The sequence below is a fragment of the Calonectris borealis genome, chromosome 2 (genome assembly GCF_964195595.1).
Source record: "Calonectris borealis chromosome 2, bCalBor7.hap1.2, whole genome shotgun sequence".
NCBI lineage: Eukaryota > Metazoa > Chordata > Aves > Procellariiformes > Procellariidae > Calonectris > Calonectris borealis.
This window is the reverse complement of record NC_134313.1, coordinates 119,111,449-119,124,061: the sequence shown is the minus strand read 5'-3', so window position 1 is coordinate 119,124,061 and position 12,613 is coordinate 119,111,449. Positions and strand designations below refer to the sequence as shown.

Genomic DNA, 12,613 nt, shown 5'->3' with positions numbered 1-12,613 from the left:
CACTGCTAATATTCTGTAAGGGATAAGTTCCTACCCCATCTCCCACTGAGAAGAGTTTGAAATGGAAAGATGGAAACAAGTTGTAAAATTTGGATCTGAATCTCTGTTTGTGAACAGGCACCAAAGAAGGGAATGCGGAAACCTGTGGGATCAAATAAGCCAAAATATCTATATTTGGGGGCTTTTTTTAAGCCAATAGGCCATACAGCACCCAAATTCTGGCATTCTGTTTCTGGTTCGTTCTTTCATCAGAAAATGAGGTAACTTCATCTCAGAATTAAAGCGCAGTAGCTAAGCGAGAAGTTTGGGCAGAATTAATTCACACAAAGTATGGATTTGAAACAAGTGTCTAGGAAAGACAAAAGAAGCAAGCAGCATAGGTGTCCCCCTGGATCTATCTATATTTGGTTGTGGAGGAGCAGAGATTGACAGAGATGGTTTAAAAAAAGAGGAGGGAATTGAGAAAGATTGAATAAAGTCAGCCAGATAACAGGATGCCACATGTGGCCAGGTGTTTTTTCATGATGCATGCAGAAAGGCTTTGTTTTTAATGCACAGTGTAAAACAGTTAAAAAACCCTTTCATTTCAAAACAAAAAAACCAACAACCCAGCCAAACCCCAAGCCTTTACTCAGGAAACATGCTCGCTGAAGTCAGCGGGAGTTAGCAGTAAGCAAAGACCTTAGGATTTGGCCCAGCGACAATAACTTTGTTGTAGAGCTGAGCACTTACATGTTTTCATTGCGAAGCAATTTTAACAGCGTAAATTTGGAACCCCAGAAGTAGGAGTGGAAACACTGACAGAATATTAACTATAACAACTCCCAGTAGATCTCAGTCTTCCTTTTTGTTTTAAGATGGTACAAATGTGATTACACAGTATGTGGGATCTTGTGCTGATGTTAATTTGCCCTCGGTTAGTATCAGCCTCCCTGCCAGATGTATTTCCATATTTGCTTCAAGAGACATACTACCATTTAAAGTATTATAAACCAGCTCTGTTAAAAAAAAAAAGAGGAAAAACAAATGGGTAAAATAAATCAGTGGAAACTCTTGCTATAGGTAGATCAGCACTTTTTAGCAGAACACTGGGGGGGGGGGTTTAAAGGTCTACGGGGGTCGTATTGAGCTTTAATTTCTCATAAGATCAATGGTGGAAATAATGATGCACACTTCATAGATGGACAGACACGAGATACAATCAAGGATGATTAATCTTATTACCATCCGCAATCACATTTACTGCAGATTATTCATGAGAAGGAAAAGAAGCAAAACTCAGGCCCTATTATTATTATTCTTGAAGACTCTCAGCAGGCAGATACCAGTGTAGCTTCCTTCACCTCAGCAGGCCTGCCTGGATTTACATTACTCTGAAATCCAGCCTTTTAATCTCCAAATTTCATTGTGCCACTCCCACTGCAGCAAAGATTAGTAAATTACTAAATCAGGAGTCACCAAAGGGAAATCACTGTTCCGTTTAGAAGCTGAAATGGAAAAGAGATATCCAAACAGGGCAGCAAAATGCGGGATTCCCAGAAGGGACCTCAGAGATAACAGTCCAGATTCCTTCTACGTCAAGAGGCAAGAGATAACCACACGTGTACCTCATCCTAATGGGGACAAAGTATGGAGATGACTGGCTGCTTAGCAACCAGATGCCTGAGGTGAAACTCAAAGTACAAAGCAAGATGTAAACACGTACCGGTCTTGAAACTGAAAGTACAGGGGGATTTTAAAAAAATGGAAGGACTATTCCTAACTATCTCTTGCTTTCTTTGTGAGCTTTCCTGTTGGTTTCAGGACAAAAGACTGGAGACAATTCAGTTGCCAGACCATGAAAGAGAAACAGGAGCCACACAGATGCTTGCAGCTGGTTATTCCACCAGCCACCTTTCATAACCTGAATTATAAAAGATCTCCAGCAGCTGGTGCCACCCATGTTTGAACAGCTGTTTAGCAGCAGGGAGAATATAATCCAAGATATAAATATGGGATCTGTAGTCTTTCCCTCTGCTCCTGAAAGGAGCAGCTTCTTTTGCTAAGTGAGGCAGGAGAAGAGATCAAAGGGACAAAACATTTTCCAACCCCAATATAAAACAAGTAAGAGGCTTTGGCCATGGTTGAAGTATTGCTTAGTTTGATTTGGAACATGTTTTGATCTATGCACGTTCACAAAGGAGGAAGAATTGATGAGCATTGAGCTCAATACAATGAACCCAGCAGATCTTACTTTGGGACTGTTAATCTGATTTTCGTGAATCAGATGATAAACTTGGGAAAGCTACAGTAAAGCTTCTCTGAAAGATCTTGTGAGTTGTTAGCTTGAAATGCTGCAAATTTGAGAAAGATTCACTATTTTTCCTCTCTGTGAGAAGCAGGCTGAACACAAACCGTGGTTGATTGATATTGCAATCATCTTCCCCAAACTAAACTTGAATCCAACCTGTTAGGAAGTTTGAAGAAATACTAACAGAGACTAGATCTCTCAGGAAGAGAAATGTAATATGCACTCTTCTTTCTGGACTACTCTTTCTAATATAGCTTGATTAAAAGAAAACAGAGGAATACACCAAAGTAGGGCTGTTCAAAAACACAACAGCAAAAATGCTGTCAGATACAAAATTTGAGAGTTTTGGCTAAATAGATAAATGTATTAAATGTGTCGGGCGGGATTTTACTTAGTTTTTGATAAAAAATCCTTAAAATTTTCTGAATTTGACATGTATACAAGTATCATTATATTTATTTTTCATATGTTTCCTCCTTTTTACAAGCTGTTTTAAACTGTTTAAATGACTGTGAGTCTTTTGAAGTTAGTATGAAAATATATTTGGCAGGGAAGGTAATACGAGCTCGAGGTAAGTCACAATTGCAGAATATCTAACACAGAGTTTACTCTTTTTATGCCTCAAGACTAAGTAGACAGTTCTGAATGTAATGGATTTCCCTGAGATCTGATGGCAATTGTTATAGTTAATAAATTGTTTGTGTTTCCTCAAATCTGTCCCTCCCTGGACTGCATTACTTTGTCCTGTCACATCTTATGCTGAATTTTGAAGTTATGTAAAGGGATTTGGAGCACAAGGGAGACTTTTTCATATTTTCAGGCCTTAAAACTTTCAGCACTTTATTTCACGTTTGTCTCACATATTTGCTAATCCTGGTTCCTTGCAATATTAGAAGAAGGTGTACCCAAAACTGTAGGATAATTTCAGACCAACTTCAGGAGCAATTGTTAAGAACTAGATGAATTTTTCAGCTTGGTTTAAACCAAACCAGAGAGTTGTACAGAATAAACAGGTCTGCTAAGCAAATACACTGTTTGGTTACACGTGCAGACTGTACCTTTTGATAATTTAGAGGTCTGCCAATTAGAGATGTAAATGCACAGCTGCCAAGGATGTAGTACATCAGGAGAGGGCTGAGAACGTGTGATTCACAGCAGCATTTGTGGGAGAATGACAACTGAGCATGCCTTCAGATTTCATGCTTTCAAACCCCGAGGCTCTTTCAGGGATTTTTGCTATTACACTCTGGCACGCCAATCAGAGCATTTCATTGTAGTTAGGACTCTACGTGTGAAACAAAATCACAGAAAGGGCCCTGACTGAAAAGGTTTATATCCTAAATAGGTTTGAGGATCAGTAAGTTTCAAAAACGGTATAGGACAGGGAGGAGAATCTGAGGAGGACGATCACAGCAGCAAGAGCCAACCAGAGTAGTTGGAGGTACCCAATAAATCGCTAGCAATATTATTGTTAGGTATTATGGAAAATGTCTCCCCTTTGACTCGTCCAATACAGTATTCAAGCAGACAGTTTGATTTATTTATTTTTTTACAATAATAACAAACATATCTGTTCTAATGCCAGCTATGCAATCTGTTTGGGAAAATACACAAATATAATACGTAGCAGATTCTGCAATAACGAATACTCCCTCTTTGTCTGTAGTGGATTAAAAGGATACAGCTTCCAAGAAAGCTGGTTAGGGCAGACACAAATACATGATAGGGCCAGATTCTCAGACTGTATAAATCAGCTACAACTGAAGTCAGTTTAGCTAATTCAATTTGTACTAGTAGAGTATTCGTACTATTTATTATTTAGAAAGAAGAAGGTAGAAAAGGAATCAGCTTTGCTCAAAAATTTTATCACGGATGCTTTGCCAATAAACAATACCAACCCCTTAAGTGTTTGAAATATCCTTTTGTCTTGTTAATGTTATAAGACATGGTACTTCTCTCATCAGCAGGCAAACACACATATTATTTATGAAATTGCATACTGGCTTTGGGCATGTCATAATCTTATTTTTGCTCATTAAAATGCCAAGGCAGTGCATTTTCAAATCAAATCCAGAAGAAAACCCACCCTTGTCTGTGCTCAAAAATCACTTACTTTTATATCCCTCAATTTTAAGAAGAAAATCATTAGCCTTCATGCTCACAAAAAGTAAGCACTTCTGTTTTAGCTGGTTACTTGTTTGCTTTTAACCAGCATAGCTAGCTGAAGCCCAGTAATGCCGCCAGGCTAGCTTACACCCTGGTAACATCCAGTCCTTCGACAAATCTAGTTAGCATCTGAAGTATGTTCTGAGGGTTGCTAATACAAATTGAATGCTCCTTGACCCAGAAAATGGACCGTACTCAGTAGAATAGATGCCATTCATCAAGACTTTTGTTCTTTCCCTTACTTGAAAGGCTTTTGATCTGAGTCCCTTTTGGTAATATCCCATGTACCTGACATGCTCTCTAGTGAATCTACACAACATCATCTGGGCCCTATGCATTTAAGTCCTTCTTTTATAACAATGTGAGAGTCAAATAATTTGAAAACTCGCTCTAAGAAGCTGAAAGGAAGAAGAAATGGTTCCTTACAGAAGGTGCATGTTTATCTCACAGCAGAGAGAAATCTGCTGACAGAGCATTTTTAGTCTGCATAGCTAAACAAAACAGCTTCATTTTATAAGAATTGCAGAAATCAAACTGGCTTGATGGCTCATTCCAACTCTGTTAATACCCTGTATTACTTGTGGTCCATCTAATGATATTGTTAACACTATGTAAAGAAAGGGATAGAGAAGAGCAAGCAATATCTTTTTTTTATTGCTAGCACAGTAGCAGTACAGCAGACAGCTGATGTCTGAAAATGAGGGCTTGGTTATATGGTCTGTCACTAAAGTACAGTTGATAAGCCTGGTTCATTTGTTCATTTGTCCTGGAAGATAGTTGGGAGTGGAAATGTATAAAAATCATCTCCCTGTTGGCCCCACACTGCACAGGAGCCTCTGCTCCTGGCAAGGATGGTTAGCGGTGGCTGAGAAGGGAACAAGAGCAAGCATGTTGGGAAATAAGCTGATGTGGGCAGACTCCATGAGGGTTACTCTGAATGCCAAAGCTGATGGCCCAAGCAAACTAATGTAATGTAATGTAATATAACATAATAAACAGTTTGTCCTCCTAGTAACCACCATGCACACTGACATCACTAAGGAGGGAGCTTCAGGAAGGAGAATGAAGCATTTGTGTGTAGGATGTGGAGGAAATGAGGCTGTCCCTGAACTTTGAGAGGGTATGATGAAGAAGTTGTGCTAGAGAAATGGTGATGGCATAGGGGATACCTATCTTAGCATTTTAGTTTGATTTGGGAGTGTGGTTTCAAAGCAAATCTCTCAGTTGTTGCTGTTCACCCCACTTTGGTCCTTGTTGTGGTGCATAAAGCACAGGCTGCATCACTTGGGTGTTTGCTTGTGCTCCAGGTGTGCACCTAATGCACTGCAGGACTAACAGGCTGGTCTGGTTCAGGGTACTCTGTGCCCTGAAATGCTAAGGCGTGTGTGCTGGGTCCTCAACAGACTCTGTTTCATTCTCCAGATCCGCTCCTACTGAGCCACGCTGACTGCTGATGTAGGCGAGCTGAAGGGGCAAGGGAAAAAGAGTTTCTAGGTATCAGGGAGCAGCTACGAGCCTGAATAAATTACTCGTTGCAGGACGGACAATTATCTTTTGTAATTGCAAAGCTAGGGATTATAAAACGGCTCAAATCACCGATATCTTCCTGACTTCCATGGGAAGTTCTTAAACGATAATTGTAGAAAAGAGTTGTGTGCTTCCAATGCTTAAGTCAAGTAAAGTCTTAGTGAAAGCAGGTGCAATTCCCATTCACATCAAAAGCAGTGGCACCTAGTTAACACTATGAATGGATTTCAATATCTGTCCTTTTGCTGCCTCATCTTTTCTGGTTATAGCAGCTAAAAAGTTGTAGTACAGCAGAATTAGGAACAGAGGAGGTGCTGATAAGCTGTGGTTCCTCAGAGCTTCCTGATCCCTTGAAACTTGAACATTCAGTAACTGAGGAAGATGGAGATTGTGCTGGAAGATACTGAAAAAAAAAAGGTTACTCAAGCTCTGAAGTTTAGCTATTGCACTTATCTCTACCTTGCCTGCAGGGTTAGTATGTGCAGTCACTGAGAGTCTGTGTGACTGATAAAATGCTTTTAACTAGAGAGAAACTTTTTTCTCCTACTCTAATTTCAAACCACAGGAACATCCTGGATTTGATATCAAGGGTTCATGTTTCTGAAGTGTCAATGTTGTGAAGTCTCATGATGCTATCACGAGTCTAGAAAAACACTTGAGTTTGTGGGAATTTAATTTTCATTTTTATTTAAAAGAAAGCTAATTTGTAGCCTTCCTTGCAGAGGAGAAAATGTGAAAGGCTTAGGAGATTTATCTCAAATATGTTTCTTAAAGCCTTTTTGTGCTCGGTGTAGGGTTTTTTTCAGTCCCAATATATGATTTTTCACTAAAGTGTTGAAGTAAGTTTCGAGTGCAGAACAACCCTAGTCGCAGGTTTTTCCAAAGTTCAGTATTGTTTCTTCCTAAGATTTAACTTTGGACTCATTAACCCTGCAGAAATAAATGATGAATAGTAAAATTAGCATACTTTCCTCTCTATTGACAGAGCTGATGCCTGCTTTGGATGAATGCTACAGCAGCTCTATTAGAAGCCAGTGGCATCACAAGTGCATTAAACCAGTTTATGGCAGATCAAAATCAGGCATATATTACATGCCTGTATTTAATTACATTTGAAATCTTCCAATAAAAGAACAGGGCTGGGCCATAGCAATCTTCAAAATGAAGAGATGGTGATATTTAAGTAAGGGAAGTGATGCTCACTTGACTGCAGCAGAATAATCACTTAAGCTTTTATGTTTTTACAATTTGTACTATTTGTACAATGACCTACCCTTGGGCTTGCTTGGGCCAACTTTTCCTGAGTAAACAATCACATACCAGTACCCTATTTCAAATTCTCTCGTGGGCCTAGTATAAGAAAGGAAAGTTGGATCAAATTTTAAAAGCTGATGTCAATCTTCTATCGCCCTGTATACTCTCACTTATGCAAGATGGGTGTAAAACACCCTGATCTGAGAGGTACTTTTTAACAGTACGGAGTAAAGTGTGTAATTAGCTGTGCAAAATGCTAAGCATTGCCTATGTTCTGCATTTTTGTATACTCCTGTACACATACAACCTATTTGGGATATAATAGCTGCAGACTTCCATTGGTGTTTTAGGTATTCAAGCCAAACACATAGGTGTCTTCCAGCCTGAATGCAAATGAGTATGAAATCTGCATTTGGATAACAACAAGGATGCCCACCTTGTCTGGAAATTATTTAACAACATTAACACAGGACAGTGCTCAGGGAATTTCAGAGAGGACTATTAGCTTGTGCAGAGATGCCTGCCAAATCTGTGAATGTAACTTGGTCAACTCATTCTTGAATATGTGTCCTGCTTGGAACATTGTAGTTGGAGATGCATGGAGTGTGCACAGTTGCATGCTTACCTTAGTGTGTATGCATGTGTTTGGACATGCGTAGCCTGAATGCTGGACTACCCCTCTTTGGAAAACTGTTGACTTTTCTGCCTGGGGGAGGAAAGGTTGCTGGTACATCCCTTGACTGGCAAATGACTGTGCACAAGAGAACAGGATAAGGATAGTAAATGCAGAGCTCCTTAAAAGATACTGCATGCATTGTCCAAACTAGCAGGACACTTGTTTCATGGTAAAACCGTGTTGCTCAGCTTAGTCGTCTTTCTGTGGCAGAAGCAGCGTTTTGAAATTTAATTAACTTCATGTGACACTGTAGAAATGGATGGCAAATCAATAATGAATGCCATTTCAGTCACTTTGTGGTGTTGTAATTCTCTGTGTTTTGCTACACTAATTAGGTCTGACTTCAGTGAGAAGCATTTCAGGAGCAAGGGGGTGAATTATTGCTGAGTTCCTGGCTGTCACTGGGGAGATGAAGTAATCTCAGTACTGAGTAACCTCAGTGATTTCAGGAGCCGGTGACTTAATATCCAAGCAGAAGAGGGAAGGTCTCACATTTTGTTGGTGCTGTTGGACAGTGAGTTTGGGGCTCAGCTAGTCCATGACTTAGGCTTCAGCTGAAAGAACTTCAGAAACCAGAAACTGCTCTTATCTCGTAGTTGGCATTTAATGACTTAATTGCTCTTATTCACACATTCCCCCAGAGACTGAGAGTTTCTTGCAAACAGGTGAGTATTTCCTTCATTTGGATCCAGGGCTCCTCCCGTGAACCTAGAGAGAGTTGTGGGTAGGAGTGGTGCATGTGGGACGGGCCCCTGGCTCTGAGCCCTCTCTACTCCCAAAATCACTGTGGAGAAACAGCTCAGGGAGCAGAATGCAGTTTGCTTCCATGTGGCAAGCCCAAACACTGTTAACTGGAGGCAATGGCAGCTCTTTGCCTGTTCCTTGGACTCCGGGAGTTTGTTGTGAAACGTGGGGAAGAGCGCTGGAGTGTCTCCCTTCTCCAAGAACAAGCTGCCTGTGTCTGAAGGTAGAAGAGGGGCTTCCCCCCGGGACGCCTTGAGGCTCCTCTCTGACAGTGTGCTTTCAGCTACATCATAAAGAAAATGAGTGGATCAGGGGTAGAAGCTGGGGAGAGCAAGTACTCTGAAACCACTTAGTCAGTGTGACAGACCAGTGCCATGCTTTTTTGGGAAAGTATGTGAACTCCTTCCCTTTATATTACTGTGAATTATGATTCCTGATCATCATTGCTTCTAACATAAACAGTTTCTAATACAAACCATTCCTGCCGGTTACCACAGACAGCCTGAGCGGCATGGAAAATTTCAGTTGTTACATCACATTCGCCCAGAGAATTGCAGCAGTGATTGAAATGATTTTGCAGTGGTTGGAATAATGCTGAGTGAAAGGTAATACAGCGGTATTACACTTCAGAGACAGCAAACATGAAGTGGACACAGAGCTGGCTTTCCTTTTACCCGGGCTCTACTTCTGGGCCATCGGAGTTGACAAACCCACAAATTTGTGTAGCTGATATCCTGATAGCTTCTGTGCCTCACCTAGTGCCTTTCTCAGCCTTATATAAAATCTGGGGGGCGAAGGGTGAGAGGACCTCTGATAAGGTACAGGACAGTTTACAGGTAAAGGGTTTGAGTTAACAAATGTAAGTTAATAATGTCTTATTGTGGTGCTTAGTAGTCTGACAATCAATACACAATACAATATACAAGAATATATGTGAATGTGTGTTAACTAGTATTAATTAATTAATGCATTAACTATCAATTGGCTAGTTAATTATACTGTTACTGCTCCTTAGTCTTCTTTCCTTTAAAAAAATAAAAGAAAACAAGAATTTCTCAGTCAAACTGCATATAATCTCTTTTTCTGCCAAATTCAAGAAAATTAAGTGTATCAAATATATTTACTGAATTCACTCCCCCTGTAATGCCATTTAACAGCTGTTCCTGAAATGGCTTTACAGGCTGCTTAAGGACCATGTGAGGATGAATAATACTCTAAGTTCTCTCATGCTTGAATACAAAGGATATATTCTCCAATGTGTACAACTCTCTGCAGCACCTCTTTGCTGTCATACCTGAAAGAAAAGACAAATACAAGCATTTGTAAGGGCTATCAAGTTTATTGTCTATCAGAAAGCATATGTAGAGTAGTTTATTTTCTGATTGGGATCTGTTTCCTTTGCTCTGAAATTGCTGGTTAAATTCTAAAGTCAATTCTATTGTTCAGGTGGTTCAAGGTCTGCCAGTGGCTCCCAGGTTCACTTGGCAACAGCACACCTCAAAACCAGGAGCCTTGCCTTACTGTTGAAGAGGAAAAGGCAGTAATTGTAACTGGCTTATTTGTTGCAGCTGCAGAAACTGAAACGATCACTCTCCTTCAAGACCAAAAGCTTGCGGAGTAAAAGTGCGGACAATTTCTTCCAGAGGACTAATAGCGATGTGAAACTGCAAGTAGACTTGATGCCTGAGGTGAGCACAAGCACTGGGCAGCTCCCCAGCTCAGAGAGCCAGGCATCCTCTCCCACCAGAGCCCAGCAGCTGCCAGAAAACAACAAGGCTCACATCTTCCAGGAGCACATCTTCAAAAAACCCACCTTCTGCGATGTCTGCAACCACATGATTGTTGGTAAGAAACCATTTTTTAAAAATCTGTGTGGGTGTCCACGCTAGAACATGCAGGATGACCTTTCCATAACTTATGTGAGCCCAGATGTCTACTTGAAAATATTAATGCAAAAAGGATCTGGACTTATGTCACATCTGCCACAGGCTAATACAAGTTCTGTATTTGTTGACAGATCTCTTGCCTTGTAGACACACTGTTATCACAAATCACAGGTAAGGGTTTCAGCTAGAGTCAAATTCTTCTCTTGTTCAGGTTATACTGAGCACCAAGCACAAACTCTGTTGTATGTTACACTAGAAACAGCAGAAATCCGTCTTGCAAATTTGTGTCCGCTATCCTTACTCTTTTCCACAGCAGTAATTCTGACTCTCTTGCTCCTTGTGTCTGCCCCCACACCCTGTGGTGCCCCCAGTTCCCATTCACTGTGGTAACCATTCCTACCTCCTCCAGCTGCCTCGCATCTCTCCTAAGTGATAACTGGGCAAGAAGTAGCATCTGCTGGGCGGTAGGCTCCGAGCTGCTTGTGTGTGCCTGTTGGCTGTCTAGGACACGTGTTTTGGGAGAACAGGTCAACAGAACAAGTAACAGCTGAATTCACACTGCAGACTTTCTTGGGATTTTTCTGCCTGATCCCTGGTACTCACAAAACCTCACACAAAATTTATACCTTTGAAAGATAGCCCTGTCTTCTCTTGGAAACTGTCCATGGGTTACTGCCAGGGACTGACTGACAGACAGGCATAGAGGACAGAGCTAATCATTTATTCTCTCCAGTGTGCAGAGAACAACGCCATACTGAGCCCTTCTTGTAAGGTAATTTTCAGTGCAGTGTGGAAGGCCTAAAAAGCCAGCTTTCATGCTGCGGATTATCCATGGGGCTGTGCAAGGAGAGGTCGGGAAAGAAATGGTGGCAGGTGCATGGTCACCACTGTGGGAAGCTGTAGGAATTGCTATTCAGAAGTCTGGTCCTCGAAATTCACGTCGTTGCGGCTAGCTTGTTCTGCACATGATTTGGTCTTCTTGCTACTTATCATCTAGTTGTCCCAGGAATAAATTCAGTGGCAGTGTACTAGTGTGAAAGTGAGTGACACAATTCCCAGGTTTTTAGGCAGGACAAGGAGTGAAACACTGGTTTAGCTTTATGTAGAAGTAGTGCAGGTCTTTGAGTACAAACTATTGCCTGTAATTTGTCTAGCTTACTGTAAGAAACTCATGTCCCTTGGCATGGAAGTCACTGCCTTTCAGATAACAGTATGGTAAGTTCTTGAAAGATGCTGATAGGATTGCTCAACCTTTTTCAGAGAATGGTACCCCCTTTTGCACATGAGAGTGCTCAGTGTCCCCTACTTGTATGGGGAACCCGTGTTCTTTGGAAAAGGCAGCTATCTGCAGAACATTAAATCTGATGCCAGACAATCCTGCTTCCATAAAATGAAGAATTAAACGCATGAGGCCTGATTTCATCCTCTCTGCACCACAGCTCTACTGAATCCAGGGAAGCAGAGGAGTTTTGACCCCAGATTTGCAATATTATTTTCCAGTCTTTTAAGTTTTTTCCTACTTTAAGGGGAAGAACAAGTCAAAGGGAGGAGTAAAGCATCGATATCAGGGAAGTTCATAGTTCAGAGATTGAAAAGAAGTCTGGAAGATAGGCAGTTAGTTGAAATACCTTTATGTATGGAAGCAGGCCCAGAACTTGTCTCCTTCTGTAATGTGGATAGATGTTCTATCAAAGCTTGGTTTCACAAATATACACTGCAAATATAAGTCCTTTGCATTTCTGGCAGCTTCTCATGAAGTTGTATGGAGGCTAGTATCTGCACGGCTCAGTAATACTGTTTCAAAACACTGCTGCTCAAGAGGGATTATTACTGGCAGCAAACTTTGCAGGGAATAACTCCAGTTCATAAACACTCGTGCCCTTCTCCTTTGCTGGGCAATCTGTGTCCCGCCTGGGACAGGAAAGTCCTGAAGCATAGCTGTAAGCTTCAAAACATCAGCTTTAACCCCACCTGCCTTCTGAACTTTTCCTATCTTCTGAGGGCTTCCCTTTTCTGTTCTGTATCTTAGCCACTATTAGTGAAAGAAGCCTTTCATAATTGCTGAAGAAG

The 12,613-nt window shown here is 41.0% G+C and overlaps 1 protein-coding gene across 1 annotated transcript in view; it reads left to right on the top strand.

Moving 5' to 3' along the window:
• Positions 1–12,613, top strand: part of STAC (SH3 and cysteine rich domain) — a 76,658-nt gene that overhangs the window by 14,275 nt on the left and 49,770 nt on the right. Inside the window, exon 2 of the mRNA XM_075140738.1 lies at positions 10,226–10,502. Within this exon, the coding sequence (XP_074996839.1) occupies positions 10,226–10,502 (277 nt within the window). The remainder of the gene's footprint in view (positions 1–10,225; positions 10,503–12,613) is intronic.